The sequence below is a fragment of the Bombus flavifrons genome, chromosome 11, assembly GCF_040668555.2.
Source record: "Bombus flavifrons isolate JBK064 chromosome 11, iyBomFlav1_principal, whole genome shotgun sequence".
NCBI classification, from domain to species: domain Eukaryota; kingdom Metazoa; phylum Arthropoda; class Insecta; order Hymenoptera; family Apidae; genus Bombus; species Bombus flavifrons.
This window is the reverse complement of record NC_138452.1, coordinates 3,845,581-3,870,882: the sequence shown is the minus strand read 5'-3', so window position 1 is coordinate 3,870,882 and position 25,302 is coordinate 3,845,581. Positions and strand designations below refer to the sequence as shown.

Sequence of the window (25,302 nt, the reverse complement as noted above, 5' to 3'; positions counted from 1 at the left end):
AGATCATAATGCATCACAATGAATAATTACATTTGGTTTTTTTGATGCCCGAGAGCATGTTCCTTAAACCTTAGGTACATATCTTAGTTATCGTAACGTTATGTCTAGTACAACCTTATACGATACCTTACTGAAAATTACGCAAACTTACATCCATTTCTACTTACAATATAATACATTTCTCGATTTAGTGGAAATTCCATTATACCGAAACTTCCTCGAGAGATAAAAATTTACACAGAAATTTCAATAATTTAAACAGAAATGTATTTGAATTCAATTTACATATACGTTATTACGGCAAATATTTCTGGTGATACAAATTAATTTTTATAATTACATTATCAAGACATCGTTGATGTTATGCCATAAAGTAAAAAGTTATTCAGAAAATATTTTGAATGTCTCATAGGACAGTATCCTTTTATACAACTCAATTTCTTATCTTCAAGCTTTTTTTCGTAGATTTAATTTATATATGCTATAAGATCCACTTTCGCGAATCGAACATAGTACAATGGAACATGTATACAATGCTGTCACAAAATTGTCGATGAATTAACTTTGTTCGTTCATTTTGTCTCTTAAAAATTATTTAGACTTGAAAAATTCGAGGCGCGATAAAAATCGGGCATTCATTTTATGCAATTTTAATAAACAATGTAAGGCATAATTTAAGGAAACTTTGCTTATTTGTTTAAATACTTTTTTCTTTAATTATAAAACTTCTCTAAATTTAAATTGTTTGTTCTAGGAAATTATTTTGTCACAATTTTGTTACGATTTTCATCGTGTCATATATTTCTGATTGTTTTACATCATCTAGTTATTGGAGGATGGGTTCACAGATCGCAAAAAGTAAAATTACATCTACGCAAAGATGAGTTTCACCGTTAAAAAAGATAATGTTGCAATTGCTAAATACAAAGATTGTATTACGGTTAAAAGATTAGAAATCATTTAAAAGCTCTAAATCTTAGGATACGCACAGGAGAATCTATCACTCTCACGAACGTTTTTTCCAAGTTTCATAAGAATTTCACGGATAAATTATAGAATGCTTTCATACATTCAAGGTCACTTTAACTGCAAGTTACATCTACCAAACATGACTCAATATTGCTCTTTATTCCTTTTTCTTATATAATGTATTGGTGTATTGAATATTCATAGTCAATTTAAACGCAATCTTTTACATTTCTCAATATATAAAATAATTAGATGTCATAAATAACTTAGTGACCTCGACCGATCAAAACTTTTATCCTCAATTATAGTCTAAATCGTCGAATTTTCTCCTGTGAGTCCCGAATCTGTAATGAACCATTATTATTTCATCGAACAGACACATTTTGATTATGATTTAAGCGGTAGTGAAACTTCCTTTGAAATTCACCAGATGTGTTTTTCATACACTTTCACTGTCCGCTAATTGTTCGTCGTTTTTAATCCTGAATCATGAGTCACGATCGTGTCTCATCAAACGAACACGTTTATATCAGGATGTTCACTGGAATTTCATCACGTGACATTGATCTCCTCGTCTTCTTCGTTCTCTGTTTGTTCTTCCGGCCGTTGAGGACTCGTTAAAGGACTCACGTCGCTCAAGTCCATCCTCGGCCTGTCTCCATCCGCGTCGCTTAAGTCAGGATTCGGATTGTTCTTGTTTGGCAACGTTTGCTCTCGAGAACCTCCGGTTGCTAACAACTCTCTCTCTTTGCTATTCCTCCATTTCATTCGCCGATTTTGGAACCAAATCTTCACCTACAAATTATATTCGTAATTCGAAACATGTTCATTTTGCATGATGATGTACAACTTACTTCAACAACATTGTAACGTTCGAATGACAGAAGATACGATAGACGATCGATCGAATTGTATCATAGAACGATCAGTGGAGAAAGGTGTAATAAAGTGTAGGTGTGTCATCTTTACCGCAGCAAAAGCGAAAAAAGTGATTTTGTATTAAACAGGGTTATCTCGAATTTTCCCCTAATGGCGTCGAAGAGATGAGTTCTTTGTGTTCTTTGCCTTTTTCCCGATGAACATTAGATAAAAATTGGTGGAGAGATCGATAGTTTCTCTTTCTATTAACGTATTGATGATGTCAATCCTACATTTACATCAAATTATTCAAATTCTGTCGACTCAATAACGATGGACGATTATGAACATTACCTTTTAAAATATGCCTTAGACTTTGTAATCACTTACGTGGAAAAGAAAATAGAAATAACTAGTTCCTCGTGTAATTTTTTTTTTTTTTTTTTTTTTTGAGATACTAATTATCATTAGACGCTAATTATTAGATCGCGGACTTTTATGCATGCTAAATTTGAAGCAGTGGAAATGTATATAATACGCGAAGATATATACAACGCGTAGTAGAGAACAAGATATAATTTTTAGTAGCTGAAACAAATCTCTACTGAGGTTCCTTTTTTTCACTTCGTTCATAAAAAATGTGAATCTGTCTAAGAACCTACAGTCTATTAATTACGTACTTGGTTAATGAAAAATTCATAAAGAGTGGCGTTGATCGGCTTGCCCTCTCAGAGATTCACATGTTAATACAATAAGTATTCACACATATATATATATATATATATATTTCTCTCCAGCTTTCCTATAAACGTGGTAACCTGCGAAATGGAGATGGGAAGAGGGTGCGGCGTGATTTTCGTAATATTAAAGACCATGCATTACCGAACCGTTGAACGGGCCAACGTCAAACGCACATGAACTCTGAAAATTTTCCACCCTTCCCATCCCTTTTCCGCCGAGTTTCGCCTTCGTACCACCCTTCCTTTTCTCCAGCCTGATCCTGCTCGCCACTTTATTATAGCCTTAAGCTACGTCGAAGCGTTGACCCTGGGGCCGTGGATTGATTTACCTAAACCGCTTTTCGAATTTTCATTGGTCGCCACTCCGTACAAGAGTGCCTGTGAGTCTAGTACGTGAATGCATTTGACATCTTTGCTGGATCTTAAAAGTTCTTTTCAGTTTGCCTTTGGGGCTTGCCAACAAGGCGTTAGACCTTATGTAGAATCGACTTTATATTGTATTTCTCGTTCTTGCTCCTACTTGGAGAGAGGGAATTCGAGATTTTCAGCTTATTTTGGATTTTCGTTTCGCGAAGCAAGGAAATCGTAAAGAAAGATGAGTTATTTGAAAGGGACCGTATTAAAACTCTTTCAGAATGAATTTTTCTTTTAATAGTGAACACGATTGTATAATACTGTGGGCTATGTTTCATTCGAACTTGAAAAAGTTGTAGGTTCAGCATAATATTTAAAATGGAATATGTAGTTGCATTTGTGATGGAATCGTATATCCCAGTGAGGAGGTCTTAATGCGACGATATCACGATAATTAGAATGATCTAGCAGTTTTTCTAAAAGCAACCAGCTTTAATTGTCTGACATCGTACAACGTACAAAACTCTTGTTCCGTGGCATAAAGAAATACGAATTTAAAAAAGACACACACAGAAACACTAATTGATTTCATCGTTAGCAATTATGTAATAGGAAATAATTGGTAATGTGAAATCGATGGAAAAAATCATTGTCGTCATTGTTCGTACGTTTTATAATCGGTTGTAATTTAGGATGATATTACGAACGATTTTGCACAAAGTATCAACAACTTTTGAAATCCGTTCAACAACATTATCTGCACTTGACGTCCGCCCCGTCGTTATTAATATTGCTTGGCTTCAGTGGTAGGGAGGGTGAGAAATTGATAAAAAAGTTTATTATTCTTTAATATCTCGTCGAATATTTTATGAAACTTCGTTCACGGACGTGTTGCATGCATCTGACATACTGAAATGTGAACGATTTGGATGCATCATGTTACCTTTCATCCCTTGAACTTTCATTTGTTGAATTTTTTTGTTTTTACCTTTTTTTCATTTGTTTCGATTCCTTCTTTTTTTCTAATAGAAACGAGAATGAATTTTAATAGAAATTTTTAAATAGAATGAAGTTTGCGTTATTGATAGACTCTATATTGGTAACGAGCTCATTCCGACGGTTTCGCTGATGGCAATCGATCATTTTCTAGATTGGGTATTGAACATGTGTCTAGGTAAGGATTTTTGCATCAAAATTTTACATGGAGTTAGTTTGACTTAACGCGGATATTAATGAGAATCTATATACGTATAATACGCAGTCGGATGTTTCAAGCTGGTGATTAAATAAGTTCTTAGAGTTCAGAGTTCAGAGTTCGTTATTGCCAATCAGTTTTAACTAGATTGATTTCAGTTTTTTGTAAATATAGATATGATAAAGTATATTCTGAACGCAATTATCAGTCTACTTAACAGTTAATAGTTATTGAAAGAATAAATTTTAAATAGGACTTCGAACTTGTTTTTAGAAACTTGTTTTAGAAAAATATTTTATTTTCAAATATAAAGCTGTATTTCTTTTCATATTAAAAATTCAACTTAAATTAATTATGTTATGCAGGGTCATTGGTAACTGGTGGTACAAGAGGAAAGGGGGTGATTCTACGCGAAAAAAGAAGCCGAAAATATAGAATAAAAATGTTTCGTTTGAGGCTTTGTTTTCGAGAAAATCGACTTTGAATTTTCGCTCGGTACGCGTACACTTTATCACGTCTCGTTATAACGGATCTCACTGTAGATCGTTGTCTCGATGGAAAAATTAAAAAAAAAAAAATTTTTTTTTATTCTATATTTTCGACTTCTTTTTTCGCGTAGAATCACCCCCTTTCCGCTTGTACCATGAGTTACCAATGACCCTGTATATATTATATTAACACAGTTAGAGAAACGATGAATTGAAACTTTCACCATGCATATAAAAGTGTAAAATTGAACTTATAGAACGTTAAAGAGACAAAAGAAAGAAACGCGAGTTAGATATGGCGGATTAAACGCAATACGAGAGGCGAGAAAATTACATGGATCTGCCAGGGATTAATTTACACAAATTGTTTTCGTATTTTCATTCGGCAGGGTGTGTGCGCTTGACAGGATGCGGAACCCTAACGATTCGACGCGATAATACGCTCTTTAGCAATAGGGTAAACGCGCGTTATATTCTCAATACCGCGGCTGGCCCATCTTTGTCGCGAAAACACCATTGCACGATCGCCATGTAATTGCGCTGTCCACGTAGTTCATTGAAATTGAATGAAAAAAATGTTTGAAAAAATATTGAAAATTTTAGACGAAAATATTCGAAGAAAACAAATTTTTATTCCGCTTAAAGCAATTGTAGTAAATGATTTGGTAACAATAATTTGTATACTGTTTAAAATAATCAAGGAGTTACTCTTGGGATTATTTAATAACATTTTGATAATTTCGTATATTACATGAATTTACCAATTTAACAGACATTTTTAAGTACCTAATAATTATTCAAAGATCTTATACATTTCTATATTTTAATAACTGATATAAATTGTTCTTTATAGATTTGGCGAATGATTTTATGGAAATGAATTTTTGTGGCATTTAAAGTAGCCAAAAGATTAATCTTAATCGTTCGATAGTATTTTAATAATTTTCTATTATATATTATACATTTTTACATTCTAATAATTGCTACAAATTGTTCTTTATTGATTCTGTCATTTATTGCTTGTTAATCCATTCGTTTAAGTACAATCTACAATTTCGCGCGAAATTTCGCAACGTTTAACTTGACAGCGACGTTTCAACGTAGTGCGTAAAAATTCTGTTTAAAAGCTTCTGTTTTTTGCTTGGTTAATTAAATGATTTATAATTAATAATTTGCTGCTCGTTTAAATGAAAACTTCGGGTAGATATATTCAGGAAATACACGCGTCGGCGAAATTGCCTCTTTTTTTTCACGAGGGAAGTGTAAATCCGGGAAATCGGACGAGCGGATGAAATAAACGCTCGAGCGTTCGCTCGTTTAAAAGGCAAAAATCCCTCGAAATCCGATGCTTCCTGCGAACGAAAGAGATTAAAGAGGGAGGTTAATATCGAGCTCAAGACGTTGCTCGCTTGGGGTTGAACACTCCATCCGAGGATCCTCGAAAATCAAAAAGAGGGGATCGTTTCACCCGAATATAAATATTAAAAAAAAAAGTAGAAAGTCATTCTCATTAACTGCATTAACTTTTATTCTTCGTTATTTCATGTTATGAGATTCCTTTTAATTAAATAATCGTAATGGAATTTGGAGGATGAATAGTAAAGAAGATTAATCGCGTGTAGATGTAATAACAGAAGCAAAGAAATATATATATTGCAGAATATTTCAAATAATCTCTAAACATTTTACTCTATCTTTGAATAAATGTTACATTTATTCGTTGCTATTTGATATTTAACGAGGCTTTTTTTTTAAATTAAGTAATTGTGAAAACGAATCAACAAGAAAATCTTGGGAAAGATAGATTATTTACCTAACACTAATTGCGCGTATATAATATTAAAAGCAAAGGGAATTTTGGGGCCGATATTTGTACGAGTTTCGAGAGAACGGAAATTGCGGGATGCATTCCAGGGAAATCGAGGGATTCGGTACTTCCGCACTCCCCTTTCGGCGTGATCCTTCTTCTTTTCGTTTTACGTTTTGCAAGTGGCGACGGTGATTGATTGTCCCGTCAGTGGCAGACAGGTTCGGAACTGTATAACAAAAGTAACAAAGCGGTTCTCCGTTCAGTGTGAAAGACGCGAGGCTTTTCGGAGAAGTTGAATCATTTCGTTGTTCACGCTTTTCGTTCGTTTTGTCCGCGTATCGCGCTACTCCTCGCTGCCGTCGATCATTTTTATAAATTGTTCGAATTGTTTCTGTCAGCCGTGTTGAAAAATATTTCTTATTCTCTTTCTTCTCTACATCTATCTTCCCTTCATCACTGACACCGATCGTCTCATTTTATTTCAACTACTTTGACACTCGGCTTATCAGCTCGTGAGGATTGGAGTTGTCATTAATGACCGTAACGCGTTATTTCGACAACAAAACCATATAAAAGTGATTTAAATTATAACGAACGATTACTCGACCAATCACGTTCGATGAGATATAATCGCTTCAATCGTTGGACTGCAATCTTCGATTCACCCTCTCCACCCTCTTCACCGTTTAATCGTTAACTTATTGGCCGTAGCCACACAGTCGCGCGTTCCTTTCATCCACTCTAAATCCTCGTCTCGATTAAATACGTCGATAGCAAAAGCCCGCTATATAAGGTGACACGCTATTCGAAGTGCTAAAATCGTCATAACTCTCTCCCTCTCCTACCGTTTAACTCGCCTTCTGCCACTTCTGAATCATTCTGGCGAACCCAAGTCCATCTCGAGGATCTATATAAGAAATATATAATTCTCCTGTAATATAACTGCAGCCCTTTGGGATAGCTATTAAAAAAGGAGCCGGGAACGTTTCACGCGGGCCGCGCTAAGGATCGGTCCATACGAAAGGATCGGGCATAACGACGACATCCGAAACGCGTTCTATAGAGTGGGTAATCGTTAAACGATTGGCTGCAGCCAGCCTACCGGTCTCTCCTTTCGCGAGCCACCCTCTAACTCTCTCCCTCCGCCGTAGCCTGAAAGTTCTCCTCTATTCTGCTCCCTTCCTCGCGCCCACACGCGACCGCCCTTACTTCCGCCTCTGCCCACCCCAACTTTCTGCCCCTACCTTCAGGACTATGGCTACCACCCCCTAGTTCTGGCACCCTCTTTATCTCCCTACGACTCACCACGTCCCTCCTTCGTCCTCTCGTATATACACATACACAGTCACACATACACAGTCACACATACACGTATATTATATATACAAATACAAATACGCTTGTATGTATGTGCGTATGTATATAGGAGGTACGATAGGTATTTCTGTGCGCGGTGGTGGCGCCATCTGGTGCAGTTTAATAAAAGACGATCGATTATGACGTCGGCCTCAGAACTACCCCTCAGTCTCGCTCTCTCCACGATCCTCTTCCTCGCCAGCCTGTCTTCCCTCCCCTCTTTTCTTCCCCTCTTTCTCGGTACTCCTTCTGTACATAATACTTCTCCAACCCCTCTTTTGTCTCTCTACCCCTCTCGATAGTCTCACCCTATCGCGTCGTTCTTTCCTTCCTGTCTCTCTTCTTCGTTCCTCTTTCGACTCGTAGCGCTGATCGTCTTTCTCTTCGTTTTCCTCCCCCGATTCGATTCGAGCGGCTCGCCACCCTGTGCACCGAGAGAGGAAGGGTACAGCGAGGGTAGAAGGACGCACGGAGAGAAGAGAGAAAGGGTGTACCGAGAGAGGAAAGAGTGCACCGAGGGAAGAAGGGTGCACCGACACCCTCCGCCAACCTGGTCACGGTACCGGGTCGTTTCGTGGCGGTGCGGTGGGGCGAAGAGATCGAAGGGCACAGAGGCGGAGAAAAGGGGCGAGAAGCGGGCACGAACAGGGTGCTAGAGAGCCAGAGAGAGATTCTCTCTCTTTTCTTTTTTTTTTTGAAGGGGGTATGGTGCGGTCAGCGGAGGGGCGAGTGGGTGAAACAGGAGAAAAAAGGAGGAGAAGAGGAGGAAGAGGTACGGCACAAAGCTACCACGGCGCGATTCTGCGGCCGAAGGGTTGGCTGATGTATGGAAAGGAAGTCGGCTCTTAATGGTTGGGGGTGGGGAGGGAATCCAACCCTCCGGATTTATATCGGCGGCCCGCGTTTCATCGGTGATGCTTTAATCGAGCCAGCCACCCGCTGATAAACGATAGTGTTAATCCGTTTATCCTTGAATCTATGCCACGTTTAATTAGTTCCTCTTTTATGGGACACAATCGTGATAGTAATTAGTTTCAAAGACCGATGTCGATTAAGTTGGAGCATAACGCGTAAATTATTTGCCACGTCGAATTTTTACTCTTGTTCGATATCACTGGGACATTAATAACAACAATAGTTTAAATTGGATTACTAATTTCTCGAGTATTTTAGCTCATTTTATATTTTACACCGTAAAAATCGTCAATCATCTTTACCACGTAAGATGCAAAGTATAGATTAAATTTGGAAATATGTAAATTATTGCAATCGTCTGTTACCGAACGATAACAATGAGTTTGATTTCAGTATGATAGTATAGCAGAGTTGTATAAAACGCGTACTAAACGTAGTTATACTTTTGTGTATTTAGAAAGAAAGTAGCTTTCCCAGTTGCTTTAATAAAAAGTAAATTCCATTCTTCATAAGATTTGGAGAAATTTACTTGACAAAAAAGTCGGGTTCTCCTATTTATAAGGCTGTCTGATTTTATAGACACGAGCGGAGCAATTTTCACGAAGGGTGGGCGCAAAAGGGGAGCGTAACCGGAAATCAACGTCGACCGCGGCTGCTTTTACTTGGGACACGAGCTGCGAATTTGGAATTCGTCTGCGTACCAGTGGTATAACGCGGTACAGCTGTGAATGGCTACGACCTGGCACGAATGGGAAGCGATATTTCCGGGCGAAATGTCGCGCCAGCGATATCAAACGCATTCGATTGCGACATGTGAAGATGTTTGAAGGCCGTTTTGAAAGTTATATGACAGGGAGAGTGAAACGGTCGTCCTGCTATCTTCCTAAAGGATTTTAACACGACGGAGAATTATTTTAATTGATTACGCGTCCGGAAGAGTGTTGCTAGATAGGCAAAGCTAAATTAACTATTAACATCTAAACGAATATAGGTAGTTCCATAAAATTTGTGCCCTACGTAAAATGCCTTTCTCAAAACAGAGCAAGTTCAATTTGAGACATTTTTTCGAACGATGATTGTATTGCAATGTTCAAACACAATACCCGTTCTACTAAAGAATATACTAAAATATACTTAAAAAAAAGGAGTCGTAAAAAATTGTAAACAAATTTAAGTGTACCAAATATCAAAGAAACTGTTCAAATTTAAACTACTTTAAACTACATCATTAAATTAGCTGGGTGAACTATCCTCCTTCAGAATTCCTATTAATTATCCAGATAATGCTCGAAAGTCGTCACAAATAAGAGGTTCTCAAACTTTCCATGAATGTGCAGCATCGAAACCAAGATTAACAAATTTCAATACCATCGCGAAAAAAGTACTCATTCTGAAAAAATCTTGCAATAAATAATCAAGTGACACACAAAGCGATTAAAAAACGTGCAAACCGCTTTTATCGAAATCGATAGAGAAAATAATGGTGAAGACGAACCTAATGATTCCATGGAACTTAATAGCGAGCAAAAGGGATGAAGAGAAAACAAGAATCTATCGAGACTCTATTCGATCTTCGGCGATCTTATCGGTCGCGAGGCGGACACTGCGGTTTCGTGGAAAGTGATTAAAGTTGATTCACAAAAGGATGAATCTATATGCATACCGCGGTATTGTATATTCATGGTTTCTTAGTTCGTCTGGCGTCGGAGGTAGCCGGCGCTTTCTCAAAGTAAAATCCATAATGCATGAAGGTCCGCGGGCTAAGCCGAACAGCTTAAGCCGTAAGATATTGCGCGACGTTATATTCATGTTATGCCCTGTAAGAGGCGGCCTTTGTTTTTAATATCCATCGCAGACTGTACCGCGGCAAGTTTAGGGTAGCGTTATGACCAACTTCCGTGATCTCTCGCTCAATTTTTGATCCTCTCTAAAATCTCCCGGAGAAGAGATCAACGGCGTGGCGTCTTACAAAATATCAGAAACAAGATAATCGTCCTTCGGCTCGTCTTCGCTCGACTCGCATTTTTCCGTTAGATTTTAGATTTTCCGTTAGATTTTATATTTAGAAAATTTCCTAGATTTGAACCAAGAATGTGAAAGAATTGATACGCAGTATTCTCGTGACTCGATCTTAAGATTGTTTCGAAACGTTAGAATTGTTTTTCTTGGTTGGAACTACAATGAAATTGAGGCATGAAAAATTCAAGTGTCACAGCAGTATCCGAGAGATTAGAAATTCCATGTTTGAAAGAAATCAAATGAATTAATTTGTTTTTACTACTGAGTTTTCCTAGAGGGATTTTATGACCGAAGAATGATCTGATTAAAAAGATTAAAAGTGTAACATGATGCATTTTTATTCTTTTATTTTAATACACTGAAAAGGAATTCATTTCATAGCTGTTGTCTACTCACTTGTTTCTAAAATTCATTTACTTCTAAAGACTGCTGTAAAGAAAAGAACATGATTTCGCGAAATTCGCGGGTACGAAAATGAAGGATATGCGTTCGGGGATATTTTTTTGAATACTTTCGCAAGAACTTTCATCGACATTCTCGAAAACGTAAAATTAATTGCAAGGGATATATCGTATATTTTTCCAATAATGAACTACATGAAATATCTGTAGTAGCATTCTTCATCAAACGAGACAAACGATCTCAAGATTGTACGTTTACTGATCGGGGTAAAAGATCGACTACTGTGTAAATAGTAGGATGGTCCTTCTACAGAGAACAGTGACCGATTGTTCTAGGAAAAGGTTGTTCAAAGTAAACTCGATCCAAGAGCAGTCCTAATGGCTACAAATTGATTTGACCGACGGAATTCAGGAAACTCTATATTTGGGTGAAATGCAAGCCTAATGGTCGATCTATCTAACGTGTCAGTGTCAGTTTCATGGGAAAGGGCAAGCTGCTTCTATTTTCCGCGCGAACCCATCCAAACGTCGAGATATAAACATGGAAGAACAAATTAATTTAAACAACTCTCTCTTCTATTCTTTCAATTTTTTTTTTTTTTTTGTAATTCTGTTTTAAAAATAATATTAAGTTTATTATCTATCTAGAAAAATAAAAATATTTCTGAGTGAGATATAATATCGACAAGGGGCTATTGTTTTGGATCAAATTAAAAATCGAAGACTAAATGTACAGTGAGAAGGAGAAACTCGTTTTTTTCCCTGAAGATTAAATAAGCTGTCAGTAGCACCGAATGCGAGCTATTCTTCGCGCGACCTTTATAATTCGTTAAATCTTCAAGACGTCTCGATCATCAGAAGAGTAGTAGCCTCCTTATTTTGGAGATAAAGAAATGGAAAAGATGGAGGGTGCGTTTTAATTTAGCATTCTGCGTTGTGAGATCTTCAACTAACACCGTGTCTACTATTTTTCCTCATCCCTCCACATTCTCGTAACTACTTTATCAAAATAAATTAATAATCCGAATGCTTTAATAAATATTTCCAGTTGGTACTTCTTACGTCTCAATTAATCTTGTAAATAATATAATAATTTTCATTAAATAGTAACGGGCCAAACAATAATCAAATAATTAATTATCTGGTACCGAAGTATGATAAATTCTTAGAAAAGATATGTAACTATAAAATAAGCAAAAAATAATAAATGCAGCGTATAGAAATAAATAGAAGCAGGTTCGTTGCTAATTTGATTTTCGACGAGATTAAAAATTATTCTTTACATCATGAATTAATATTGGCGACGTGACTCTGACAGGTCTGGTATCTCGTAAGAAAGAAGAACCGACGCGATGCCGTCGGTTTTGATTATTAAAAAGATAACAAGCCCTCCGGACCCTCTCTTTACTTTTTCCTACGCTTCCGCTTGCCCGACGGAAACGTCTTAAGCACAAAAGTGCCTGCTGCTCTTAATTCCGCTTAATTTAAGGTCGACGCGTTGATGAATCTTGCCCGGAGGCGATACGGACGGTTTTGACATGATGCTGTAGCTACAATGTTACTTCGTGACAGGACTCAAACTCTTTCATTCGTTGTTTATCGTCTGATCAATCCTACTAAACTTTTCGGAATTTTATATCTTCACGGACAAACAATAAAATTAAAAGGGAAGTATGATACTTTTTAAACGCTACGGTGACGGAAAAAATGTTGAGCAGAATTCTGGAATTCTTTTTCACAGCGACGATGTTGGAAGACAAAATTCGATAATGTAAATTGACCGGAAAGAGTTGTAAATTATATATTGTCTCTGTAGCCACAGCCAAGCAATATGGAAATGGGAAGAAAAAGAGGAAGTACTAGGTAAGTTCTTAAGTATTTAATTTTTCTATAAAAAGGCCGGCGATAGATGAACATTTTCCTGTCGTTAAACGAATCGAGAGGAACAAAGACGTGAATACGGTCGGAGAAGGGTGAGTTCACTCACCATCACTAATTACTTTAGTCAACCCCCTTTAACCCTCGACGTCCCTCTTAAACCCACCCTCGTCATAAACTGTAGTGAAGACTCGAACCTGAGTGAAACGGCACCTTGCCTTCTCTTCTCTCTATCCCCAACCCTCTCTGCACCGCGCCACTTCTCAAAGTACAAACCTACCCCTTGGAAAAGCTTTATTATTATCATCCACCCGTACACCGCAAGTCTTTAATTAAATCTCACGAAAGATTCATAAAACCGGTATGATTACAGATACGACAAAGGACGGAACTTAATCCAAAAAGATGCCTCCACGATACAACGGGAGACTTCGTCTTTCTTCAAGATTCATTTCTTTTAAATATCGTTTTTATTTATTTACAGGTACAATTTTTATGGAAAAATTTGGAACAAATTTAACTATTCCCTTTTCTAACCTTGATACACGGATTGATTCATTTTGTGTTTCAATTTTAAACGAATACTTTAACCCTGCCACGATCTTCGAATTCTTATATTTCAATCTTGCTCTCATTTCAGCAAGAGAAAATACTTGGATTTGTAATGCTTTAAGAAGATGCTTAATATAACATTCAAACATCCGGAATACCAATAAGGAGTTTCTCATATTTTCTTCAAATTTAAAATATTTCTTAACATCGGACAAATATAATAGAGTCGAAAATGATCCAAAGAGTGTAGTAAAATCAAATCAAATTCCCATTTGAACATTTTACAGAGATCTTTGTATCAAGCGAAAGTAGATTTAATTAATAATTGGTAAATTAAGTTGAAAAGTAGTGATTAGAAAAGAACTCGTTGCAAGAGATCAGGAAATCCAGCATCTGCTGCTTATAGTCGAACATTATTAAGAGAAACAGAAAAGAGGAACTCGAGAGGGAAGAGAAAGCCATCATCGGACAATAATCGCTTTTATGGGTGTTCGTGTGGTGAACCGTGATATTAGATAGCAGCCAAGTGCGCAAAGCCCATGCTCCTCAAATCGCACAACACTCAACATACCCTCCAACAACTTGGAGATTGTTCTTTTCTTTCTCCTGTTTCCTACGTAACGATAGAAACATTTACGATCGAGTTACGTTTTATTGTTCCAAAAATAACATTGTCACTTTCAATATCTCGAGGTTCAATGTCACAAAACTCAAATCCTCCGCACAACTAAAATGCCGCCAGCTACTTCTTATTAAAATAGCTTTTTTTACTCACCGACTGACGTAAGTCTGAAAATTAACAAAAATGTGCTCTCCGGACACAAAAATTTCAATGAAAAACACAAAATGGAAGCTCCAAAGATATATCGCTACAATTAGGTAACGTCACTTCCAACGATTTTCCTTCGCTAAACAGGGTTGTCGATTCTGCTGACCGATGATATTTCAACCCTTTAACAATTTTATTGGGACAGCTCGTGAAATCCCGTTCGATATGCGGGAGCCTTTGCTCGTAAAAGAAAAGAGATCCTTGTATCTTCACGCTGGTACTACCAGTTGTTCCAACTAAAGCGGAAGAAGGAGAAGAAAAAGAACCTGAAGAAAGTGACGAAAGAGAGAGAGAGAGAGAGAGAGAGAGAGAGGACTCTTTGTATATGCGAAGTCGCAAGAACCGTCAATTTACTGCAACTCCAAAGTATATGTATATATCTACTGGCATACATATACACGTATACGTGTATCTTTGTGTGTGTGTGCAGGTTTCTGTGTAGGAGTATGCGTGGTCTTTAGATTTTCTCGTAAAACCACAGGCAGAGTGGGCTTCAACCAATGGCAGTGGAGGCATGGCGCTCGAGGTGTGAATTATACATGAGAATATATCCTTCCGTGCCCTTTCTCTCCTTCTACGTTCTCTTTCTCTTACTGCCAACTTTATCTCTGTCTATTTAACCCGTTGCTAACCAATGGTTATCTCTTACCGTTATTTGCGCTTCATCTACATACTGCCATATGCTCGTAGCTATGCAAAATGTATCATCCTAACCTGACTATATGTGGCGAATACAAACGGAACACCTTTTATCCGAGAAAGATCGATGCACGTGGTTGAATTTGCTCATAGCTATCTCTTCACTGATCGAATCAGACGGGTTTGAATAGAGAAGCTTAATTACAACTAGACGATTGAACTAATTAGAATATCTGAAGATAGATAAAACAGAGGTTTCTCCGGGATAATATCTTTCCTGATTTTTGCAAAGTTATAGGTGGCTATTTATTCGTTCCATTTCTTCGATATAGCGCGAGAACTCTATGCACACAAATTGTAATTGTTCGATTTAGCTGAGACTTTTACGATATACTGTTTGAAATTGGAACGAGCAATTTTGATAAAGGATGAATGCCGATGTAAGAATTCGAGCGTCATGATTATTATCGCAGATTTGCTTCAGGGACCAGATGCATCGAGAAAGGTAACTTCTGAATTATACTTATTGTCATATTACAACACGATAACGAATCAATCCATCTTCTAACATTGTCCAACCTGAAATCCAATTCGACACAGAATTACTCAAAGAACGATAAACTATACCACTCTATAACAAACTTTCACTCACAGAGAACAAATGAACGGTTCGAAAATGACTAACAACGTTAAACGTGCAAAAACAAGTTAAATTTACAGAACAAAGTAACTGACACGTATCAGGTATAATAACTTTCCGCGATGAAGCGACGATTGAGGAAATGCATGTTATAATTATCCGGCATGATAGAAGGAAGCACGATGACGGCGGAATTCATTGGCCGAGTAGGAAACACAATTAGCGGGAACATTGCCGCACGCATCCCCCGGTTATCTGAGCGGATCGGCAAACTATGCTCATGAAATCAAATGAAACTAACTTACTATGCCATTTTCTGGGCATCGTTTAGTTTCATTTGCGTCGCAACAGCGAAGCTCTGGCCTGCTAGCGACGGCGAAGCTGCGTTGGTGTGTTGCACACGACCCCACGCGTCGATATACGTGTGCAGCTAATGAACTGGTATCGCCCGATTAACCCCAAACCGGGGGTATTATATGCTTCTAGCACCATGTGCAGTCGCGGCTCTTTCTCCTATGTACACTACCGACGCGAGGTGATGATATCTCGCGTGATCACCTCCGCGTGATCACCGCTTACAACTTTAAACTTCACGATTTTGACGTTAGAATAGGACAGAAAATATTACGCGCCTTTGGACACTTCGTTTCTAATTGCGTTTAACCATTGAGTCGGTAATAAATTTAGTTCACCTGTTTCGTTGGCTCGCTAGTTGGTTTCACTATGGTGATGATTACATATTCATTTCGTAGGATATTATGAAAGTTACTGAAGGAATTTAGACGTGTGTTTGAATTTTTTGATGATAGATGCGTAAGATTTTTGATACAGATATAAGATATACAGAGAGATAGAATATATAAATTACTCTTTGATTACAGGTAGATATTATATGAAAATAATAGCACTTGATGTGAATGAACTTGTTATTCTTATTTGATTGTAATATATATAGCTTATTAATATAATTTATGCGTCGGTTTGTAGAAAGTAGAAGAAATGTGTTAGAGGAGTAGATACTGTTAAAAACTCGATGCGCAAATTCGATATATGAGAAAGATCGCCATAGTTTAGAACAAAATAGTTGTGCAGAAAAATGTATCGTGCTGGTTTGCTCACTTTGTCCTTCAATGAAACGGTCCATAAAAATTGTGTAAATGCAAAGTTACTAGAAAATATGTGAATGAAGTAAGTATACATACTGTTTTGTCAAAGTACAAAGTATGTATTGAAAAAATAAATTCCTTACGACAGCTCGATACATAAATTAAAGATACGACTTAGAAAAAGAATAAATACCCACAGTAGTATAATATGACTTTAAGTTTAATGTTTTGTTAGAAATAATTCTATTATTAGTAGGTAAATTAATAGCCCCTATAAGAGGAAGAATCGGGCTTTCGATGCTTGTACAATGGTGACGCTATAAACGTGCTACGATTGTTAGAATCGCTTTTTGATTACTTTGCCGCTAATGACTCAGAAATGTATTAAATCGGTTTAATGGGATAACCGTTACGATCGAAATGTTTGCAAGGAGTTCAAATAGCCCGTAAAGTTGTTAGTACACGGGACTAGTAATGCTCTTTCTTTCGTTCTAGACTTGTGTTATGCGCATGTTGTATATCTTTTATGTAAAGTAGATGCATATGGCAAAGTTTGAAGGCCCGATGTATGTAGATACCACGTGAGAGTTGGCTCGACGAAACCTGAGCATTAGTCTCCATCAATTCAGTGAATGGAATCGTTGGAGGGTGAGAGCAGTGGCTTCGTCACTGAATTAAATGCTCCGTTGGGACCAGGTTTCGTACTTCGTTAAAGCGACAATTAGTGCCCTAATAAGGTCATTAAGCACCTTATATTCTACGACAAGCCTGGTCCCCTTACGTCTTCGTACGGATTAATTTCTTGATTATGCGCTCGACTATCAGCGAATATCGAATGCAATCATTTATGACGTTAATTAAATAAAAAAAAATGTAATAAGACTGATCGTATTACAGCATTAATAGATATATCGTGATCTTTTAATTACTGTTATTAAAGAAAATTCCAAACAAGGTAATTAGATTTAACCTTGCAAACAGTGTTATCAAATAAAATAAATTTACAAATAAACTAACCACTTAATTCTTAATAATAGTATAGCGTGAATCCGAATAACAAAGAACTATTCGCTTCGCTAGCTGGATCAGCAAATTAGTACGCTATTAAGATCATTAAACGCGGTATTAAGCATCACGTTGTTCATTCATGCGGCTGCGAAGGCAACCGCTTGATCATGACAAGCCTGTGTACATTATAATACACGCAAGTTTACCTGAATATGGCATATTTGATGCTATTATCTCGTATAATCATTATTACCCACGAAACTATTTGAGCTTTGACTTATTAACGAATCTGTTGTCTCTAATATTATAATCGATCATTCACACACGATGAAAATAATTTTCATTTATAATAAGTATTTCAACAGATATTTCCTTACCTGTGAATCCTTCAGGCCGAGCTTCTCAGCCAATTTCTTACGATCCGGCTTGCTGATGTACTTCTGTATCTGAAACCTTTTCTCAAGGCCACGTCTTTGAAGGTCCGAGAAAACCGCTCTTCTCATCATTCCTCGACGAGGTTTTCCACGTGCGTTTGTTGCCCATGGAAATACCAGGCCAGTGCTCGTGAAATCACCCAGCCCACCTTGAATCGCACCTGGAAACGCTGTCCCACCACCTGGAGCACCCGGATGATGACCTCCAGTTCCAGAACCCGCAACTACCGATTACATACGTTTTACATTCAGGAAGATTGCCTTCAGACATGATTTTTATTTTAAATGTTGAGACTGAAGTTATAAGTTACAGAAAAGAATATATAGAAATATCTAACATATAAGAAGTTATAAAAATTACAGATATATTAAAATCACTCTCTATAGATTTTAGTTAGAAGTATTAAAAGTAAGTAAAATGCACAGTAATATAAAAGTAGAAATAGTGGCTCGCTATAGACACTTCTCATGAATATATTATACATGTTATATAAGACATTATGCAATTTCATTAACACTTTAAATGAGACACGACTGTCACGATTATAATATTATATGCACACGAAAGTTTTCCATCGATATTGACATTCAAATTTTGGAATTAGTAATAAAACATTGAATTCCATATCGTGCTCATAAAATGACGTTTTTATCCCAAAAGTATCAGGCGGTGCGAAAAGTTTCTTTCGTTTTATAAGGAAATAGTAGATACACAATTTTATTCTATTGGAAAAAATGGGCGATACGTAATTTAATAAAATAATATAAAACAAAAAATATTGTGCATCTGTTATTTCCTTATAAAACGAAAGAAACTTTTGGGACAACCTAACGTTACATTTTTATCACCAGTACAAAACTGCACTGCACAAGGAACAACCACATATTTACAGACACGAGTCAATTAGTATTGAAGCAATGTGTTTTCTTTTTTAATTTTTTCTTTAGAACGTGGAACCATTCTATCAGAATTTGGAAAAATGTCAATAGGCAAAATTTATTGCTCGTACGTTAAAGGCCCGGCCTCGATAGTAATTGAATCAAAGTCATCTAATAACGAACGGGCAATTGAATCTCCAGATCGTATCTGTACAATATTGCCAAGCTGAGCATGACAGTATTATCTGCGCCGATGATATTTGCACGCACTTGTTGCATGCGTGCATTTTGCTTGTGGCGGTGCATGTACATAATATGGTAGTGCTTTCACTGCACTTCATATGCACTCCATGTCCCATACGAGCCTACCTATAACAAGATATTCGATAAACCCGTGCCCGTGCACGTGCCCGCGTTTATACGCTTTGGCGCCATGTGCGGAAGTTTCGGTTTTAAATGTTCATCGAGATTGTGTTTCCGCCTCGCGTCCAGCTTGTTTATTAACTTTTCCTCTCTCGAGTATCCCAAAATAAATATATAATGACCAATATTTTTGTGTGAACAATTTAACGCCATCCTTCGTCGCTCGTTGCGGCTCTTTTTTAACCAGTATTTGCAATGGATTAACGACTAGAATGATTGTGGAAATTAGCAACAACCTTTTCCAGACCTTTTCTTTGTATGTCTTCTTTTTCTTTTCAGTAGTTCTTTATCTATTTTCTTCATGTGATAATGAATTGAAAAATCGTTGTGGAAAGTTCAGAAAAATTGAAGATATGTCTCCTAGTAACCAAGTTGATTAACATAGTTCATTAAAATATAAATCTACGAGTTGTAAAAAGAGAAGTATTTACCTGTTAAGTAGGGTCCCCTGTAGAACAATTGTTGCAACGTGTGGTGCGCATTCGGGGGTAAATGACGCTGAGGTGGTTGATGACTCGGCCTGTGATAAGGATGATAAGCCGCTGGTCTGGCGATCGGTTTCGCGATACTATAACTCGCAGAATTTTGTAAATTCTGCAAGAACGCCGGTATCGCTTCCGGCGGAAGTCCTTGAAAATTCTCTGCACAAGTATAAGACACATTTTATCGATCAATAAGAAATTCATTGAGCCAAGTAACTCTGATGAAGATGTTGCCGATAAAATCGTGTGTAAAGTACGTCAAATTTCCCGTTAATAGGTTGAGTGATATTAATTCGAAACATTCAAACTAAGGTAAAAGCGAGTTTTTTACGGACGAGTTCCCCCTGAAACGCCCAAGGTTTCGGATCTTCGCACGACGGATTGCTCAAGTCGTCGTATTCCTTGCGATACATAATTCGAGCTGACACCCCCGACTAAAACCCTCCTCAACAGCTCCAGGCGGAGCCCAACCTCTTGTTGACGCACGCTTCAACACCTCTGATATAAATATACAGATATTTGGTACGTGTGAATCGCTTAGATATATATTTTACCTTCCACTGCTCAAAGAATAGATATATTCTTGCTATCATTTTTTCACTAAAAAAAGACCCTCTCTTCTTCTAAGCAAAACTTCTATCCAGAAAATCTGCTTAAAAAGTTTTCGAAGAATATAACAGTTGCCAATTGTATGGACCATGAAATTCCATTAAAAATGAACAAGCACTTGATAAACCGCAGCTAACTCTCGAAAGAATAAAAGAGAAAAGAAAGGTGTACACCAATCATTTACAGGCGTCTAAGAGGGTTGATGGTCCGACGTGTGTTTGCAACATGCATTTTTTCAGTCATATAGCCACGCCCAATTTAACCGAGCCAAAAAGGATAGCAAGAGAGAGGAAGCGATGGCGACGTGTTTGAAAATAATAAAATAATAGAGCGGCACGGTTCCCGCGTACGTTTCACGACGACCAAGAAGCCAGAATCGAACGGAGAAAGAGAGGTTTGCCTTGCGTTCCAACCAGACAATGCTTTAACAATGGCCCATACACGACGTCCTATTGTACCGGTGTACCCCATAAAATACTCATCGCCTTTTATCGTTGTTTTCCTAGCCAGCCAATAAGAGGAGCTGCCTGCCAGGATCGCGAGCCCTGGCCAACTAATAACGGCTTAACCTCCAACGGAAACATTGAATGGGAATCGTTTTTTAAGCTGCTCCACCTCCTTCGAGCCTACTCCCTTCGCGAATACTATTTCCATCCCTTTTTCAATTCTGTCTTCGTTCCTCCACGACCATTCGAATCGAGCAGATTAAACGTCGAAAGCCTGTTGAGGATACGAGGATATCCAGGACACAACGTTCTGTTGTTACAGTTGTAGAACTGTGCTTTTTTTCGTCATTCTTTTTTTAATGCCCGGGCTTAAAGACCCTCCCTTCGCTTTTACCCCCGGATTCACTACACGACCAAGATACAACATATCGGTGGTTATTCTTTGGGATTAGGGTATTTGATGCATTATTAAGTAGACACCGCTGCAGGTTTCCCGATGAATGGGGGTACTACGATTTATGCACGGTAGGAAACGATGTTGTTCGATAATAGAGGAACGATGTTTGCCTTAGCGCATGGTTAGCGGGCTGACGTCCCATGCCGGCTTATTACGTCTGACGTGCCAACTCGATCGAGAATATAAGATTTGGGATGGTTTTTCTTGCGATACCGGGAATTTGAGTCTTCAATTTTCAATTTCAATTTCTAATTTTAGTTCCTTCGTGGGTCTATATAGCTCATCAAATTCGTTGGAATAGGATTAAAAATTTACGTGTAATTAATGTTTAGTGACTGGAGGGGGGTCTGGAGCAATAAGGACATACTTAAATTGCATTTATTGGAAAAAGAAGGAAGGCATATGTTTCACGTTCTAAAGTGCAAATGTTCAATGGATTTTCATTTTGAGTTGGTTTTCAATGGTTTATTGAAATATTGGAAAATTGGACTACCTGCTTATCGCAGTAGCCCTTCCAATTTGTTTTTAAACCCACGCAACTTACGATCCAAAGGTCTCTGTAATTAAATTTCTGGCAACGTAGACGAGTTACTTCCAAAGAGTGATCGAAAAAGCGACGGAAAAAGAAAAAAAATAATAAAACGGCACGGGGTACACGCATTTCGCCATCCATCTACACGAGTCTCCGGTCGTGTCACGCTCGATATCGAAAAATATCAATAATAGCGACAAACAACAACGAGAAACAGGCGGCAACGGGGCGGTGGGAAAGGGGGGTTGGCGAAAGAGAAGAGCAAGGGGGGACGAATAAAAGCGTGGCACCGGGGAGAGAGACGGAAACAGCACGCGCCACGCACTGCGAAAGAGAGGAAGACGAGAACGGAGAGCGAAAGAGTGCGAGGATCTGGTAAATCGCACAACGATTGGCGAAAATGCTATTCGAAATTTAACGTCGCTCTCTCGTCAAACGCCCATCCACTCCAGACCGTGCGCCGCGCCAACCCCTTCCATACCTAACTGCACGTTGCCACGGCGTTCGTTCGCGTCCGTCGATGAATTTCGAGTTTGTTGCCAATCACTTTTTCGCGCAATTATTTCACAACATTTCGACATGACGTACAAACCAAGCGGACCGAACGATAGTACCCATGGTCGCGAAGGGAGGAAGGGGGAGGAAGGGGGAGAAAGGGGGGATGGAGGAAGGGGGTGGATTGTTGGGATGAGTTGCATCAAGAGGGAGTCAGGGGGAGGAGACAGCTCATGGACGCTGGAGGGTCTATCGGAGGCGATGGATTCACGCAAGAGGAGAGGGTGGGTTGGGGGTGGCAGAGGAAGGGATGTAACACATGCACGTGGCACGGTCAATGCATCCGCTATCCGACAAATGCATGAAACCCCACCCCCCTATTTCGAGTGCACCAAATTTCCCCGACTACTCTTCTCTATCTCCCCAACGTTACCTTCTCCTCTTCCACCGGCGCATGGATGCAATCCGCCAATGTTAAATGCAACATTTGCCTCTCCACCTATCTACATTCGTCCACACGTATCCCTCCCCCTCCCCCTACTGATGAACCATCTCTCGGTTCTCTCTTTCCTCGTTCGTCTCGTTCCCACTTTTCGGTTTCCTATCTGCTTTCTATCCCACTAACATGGTCGGCACCCGTTTATGTATTTATCGTATGTGCATGAACTTTATCGACTCGTGTCAATCACTAGTTAGCGGTAGGGTGGGGTGGATGAAACAGAGGAAGGGAGGGAAAAAAGAACGATGGGGATGCAAGAGATTGTACGGTTGATGTACACTGAAGTGGTTCGGATACGTGATGTGTTTTTCGTTTTCTCTTCTGTTTCTTTCTTTCTATTTTTTCCTTCTTTTTTCTTTTTTTAAAGAACGAAAGAAACGAATTTTCGATTGATTTCATCGTTTGTTTCGACTCGGTGGTCAATGATGAAACGATTCGAGAGAATAATGGAACGTTCGTTGTAAGCTACGTTAAAGAAGTATTTTACGTTAATAAAATGACCGAAAGGATAATAGGATAATATAGAGATATTTTCATGGTACAGTTATGTCACCGGTTCGGTCATAAATCGGAAGGTTCGGTAATAGGACGGGCAATTTCGTGACGACGTCGCCGGAATTACTGTGAATAAGGAAACGCGATAAGAGGCACGGTAATACATCATTTGATCCTGCCGCTTGTCTAATATTATAGGCACCAATCGTAAGGGCTTAATATTGGGGTGAAGGTAAGTGGCGGACCAGCTGACGTCCTGCTCCACCCTGCACGCACGCTGCGACTCGTCTTGAGGGTGTGCGGATGAGATTTAGGGACCGACGACAGAAGTCTGCCGGCGACACTGATTTGTGGTGAGCTTTGTTTCAACACTCTAAATGCTCAGAGATGACTAAGATTCTTCTGACGTGCTCGTTAATGCGAAACTTATCTTCCTAACTGATAACTCTGCGAAATTTAATTAGAGATGACGGTATTATAACCGACTATTTACTATACCTTATTCGAAGATTCTATTAAAATTCTATTAAAGCAGCCTTTAATAAGGATCGCTAACAGATTATAAGGATCGTTAACGACAAGGATCGTTAAGTAAACAACGATTGACGATCTTGTAACTACCTTTTCAAGTATTATTATTCCTGGAAAATAATTCTATTCAACAAGACGACGTTTTAAGACACTACTCCTGTTGTTTCTATGTATATCCTTTATCTAACATTTAATATAAAAAATTGCAGATCACTGTTTAGCATAAGCGTATGAAAGATTCGCATTACCATCTTTTTCAAAGAATCTATTCTCCAATCTCATCTCCGGATCGAAAGCTACCAAAACTACGTATCTTAAATCTAAAATCACAGGCGATAAACGCGTGCCAGGTCTCAAGTTAGAACAGTTACCCGAATGCGGTCGCCTGTCATGATTGCCGCCAAGTATAGCGTTGACGCTGAACTTGAGCTGCGGCTTCTCCTTCTCCTGGATGGTTCTGCATGCGGGTCCTAAGCACTGCTCGTCGCCGCAGGAACAGGCGGTCGTTCTCTCACCTATCCTGTCGACGACACGCTCGACCGCCACGTCTCTCTCCCCTTGAATCGTCATCTCATCGGACGTGTGCATGACGTTTCTGCATCCAAGGTCGTACCGCCTGTCCGGCTGTAATGCCGTCACGCGTTCACCTCCTAGAATTCCATCGTCCTTTTCCCTCTCGCCTTGAAGTCCTCCGTCCATCTCGATACTTGTCGGATCCTCGTCGACGTTCGAGTTGCACGAGTCCACCGCGGAACTCGATCGGTTCTCGATCCTCTCGTTACAGAGCCTCTCCATCGCGCATAAACGATCCACGATTACGTGTCCGTCGATTCTCTCGTTGTCCACGTCCACGTACGTGATCTGACTCCTCTCCATACCGTCCTTCTCCCGTAGAATGTGCATGCGATCGTTCTGTCGATCGATCCTCCCGGAAGATCCTCGTTGATGGTCCCTGCAGTCGATCATTGAACTTCCACGATCCGAGCCACGTGCACCGGTGGAGGATCGTTGATCCAGCTGATCCTGATTTGCGCTCGACGGCGAAACCTTCTCCCTGGAGATCCTTAGGTTCGCCTCGCATTCTCGTTCCCGCTGTCTCGCTACCAGACTCGCCGCCCAGTTCAAGGTCAAGCTGGTTAAATCGGCACCGGGCGACGCCTTGCTCTGGAGCAAGTTCTCCATCAAAAACGGCGAGGTCATTGCACTTTGTTGCAGATTCTTCAGCATCGCCGCTGACGAAGGAAACATACCACGGCTGTCCCT

General features: G+C 38.9%; 1 protein-coding gene across 1 annotated transcript; it reads right to left on the bottom strand.

Moving 5' to 3' along the window:
• Positions 1-6: 6 nt before the first annotated feature.
• Dbx (homeobox protein Dbx) lies at positions 7-25,302 on the bottom strand. Its single transcript, XM_069124049.1, has 4 exons — positions 24,411-25,302; positions 19,925-20,134; positions 18,135-18,415; positions 7-1,764 (listed from the first exon to the last, which is right to left on the bottom strand). The coding sequence occupies exons 1-4, from the start codon at positions 25,285-25,287 to the stop codon at positions 1,522-1,524; spliced, it is 1,611 nt and encodes a 536-aa protein (XP_068980150.1). The 5' UTR covers positions 25,288-25,302; the 3' UTR covers positions 7-1,521.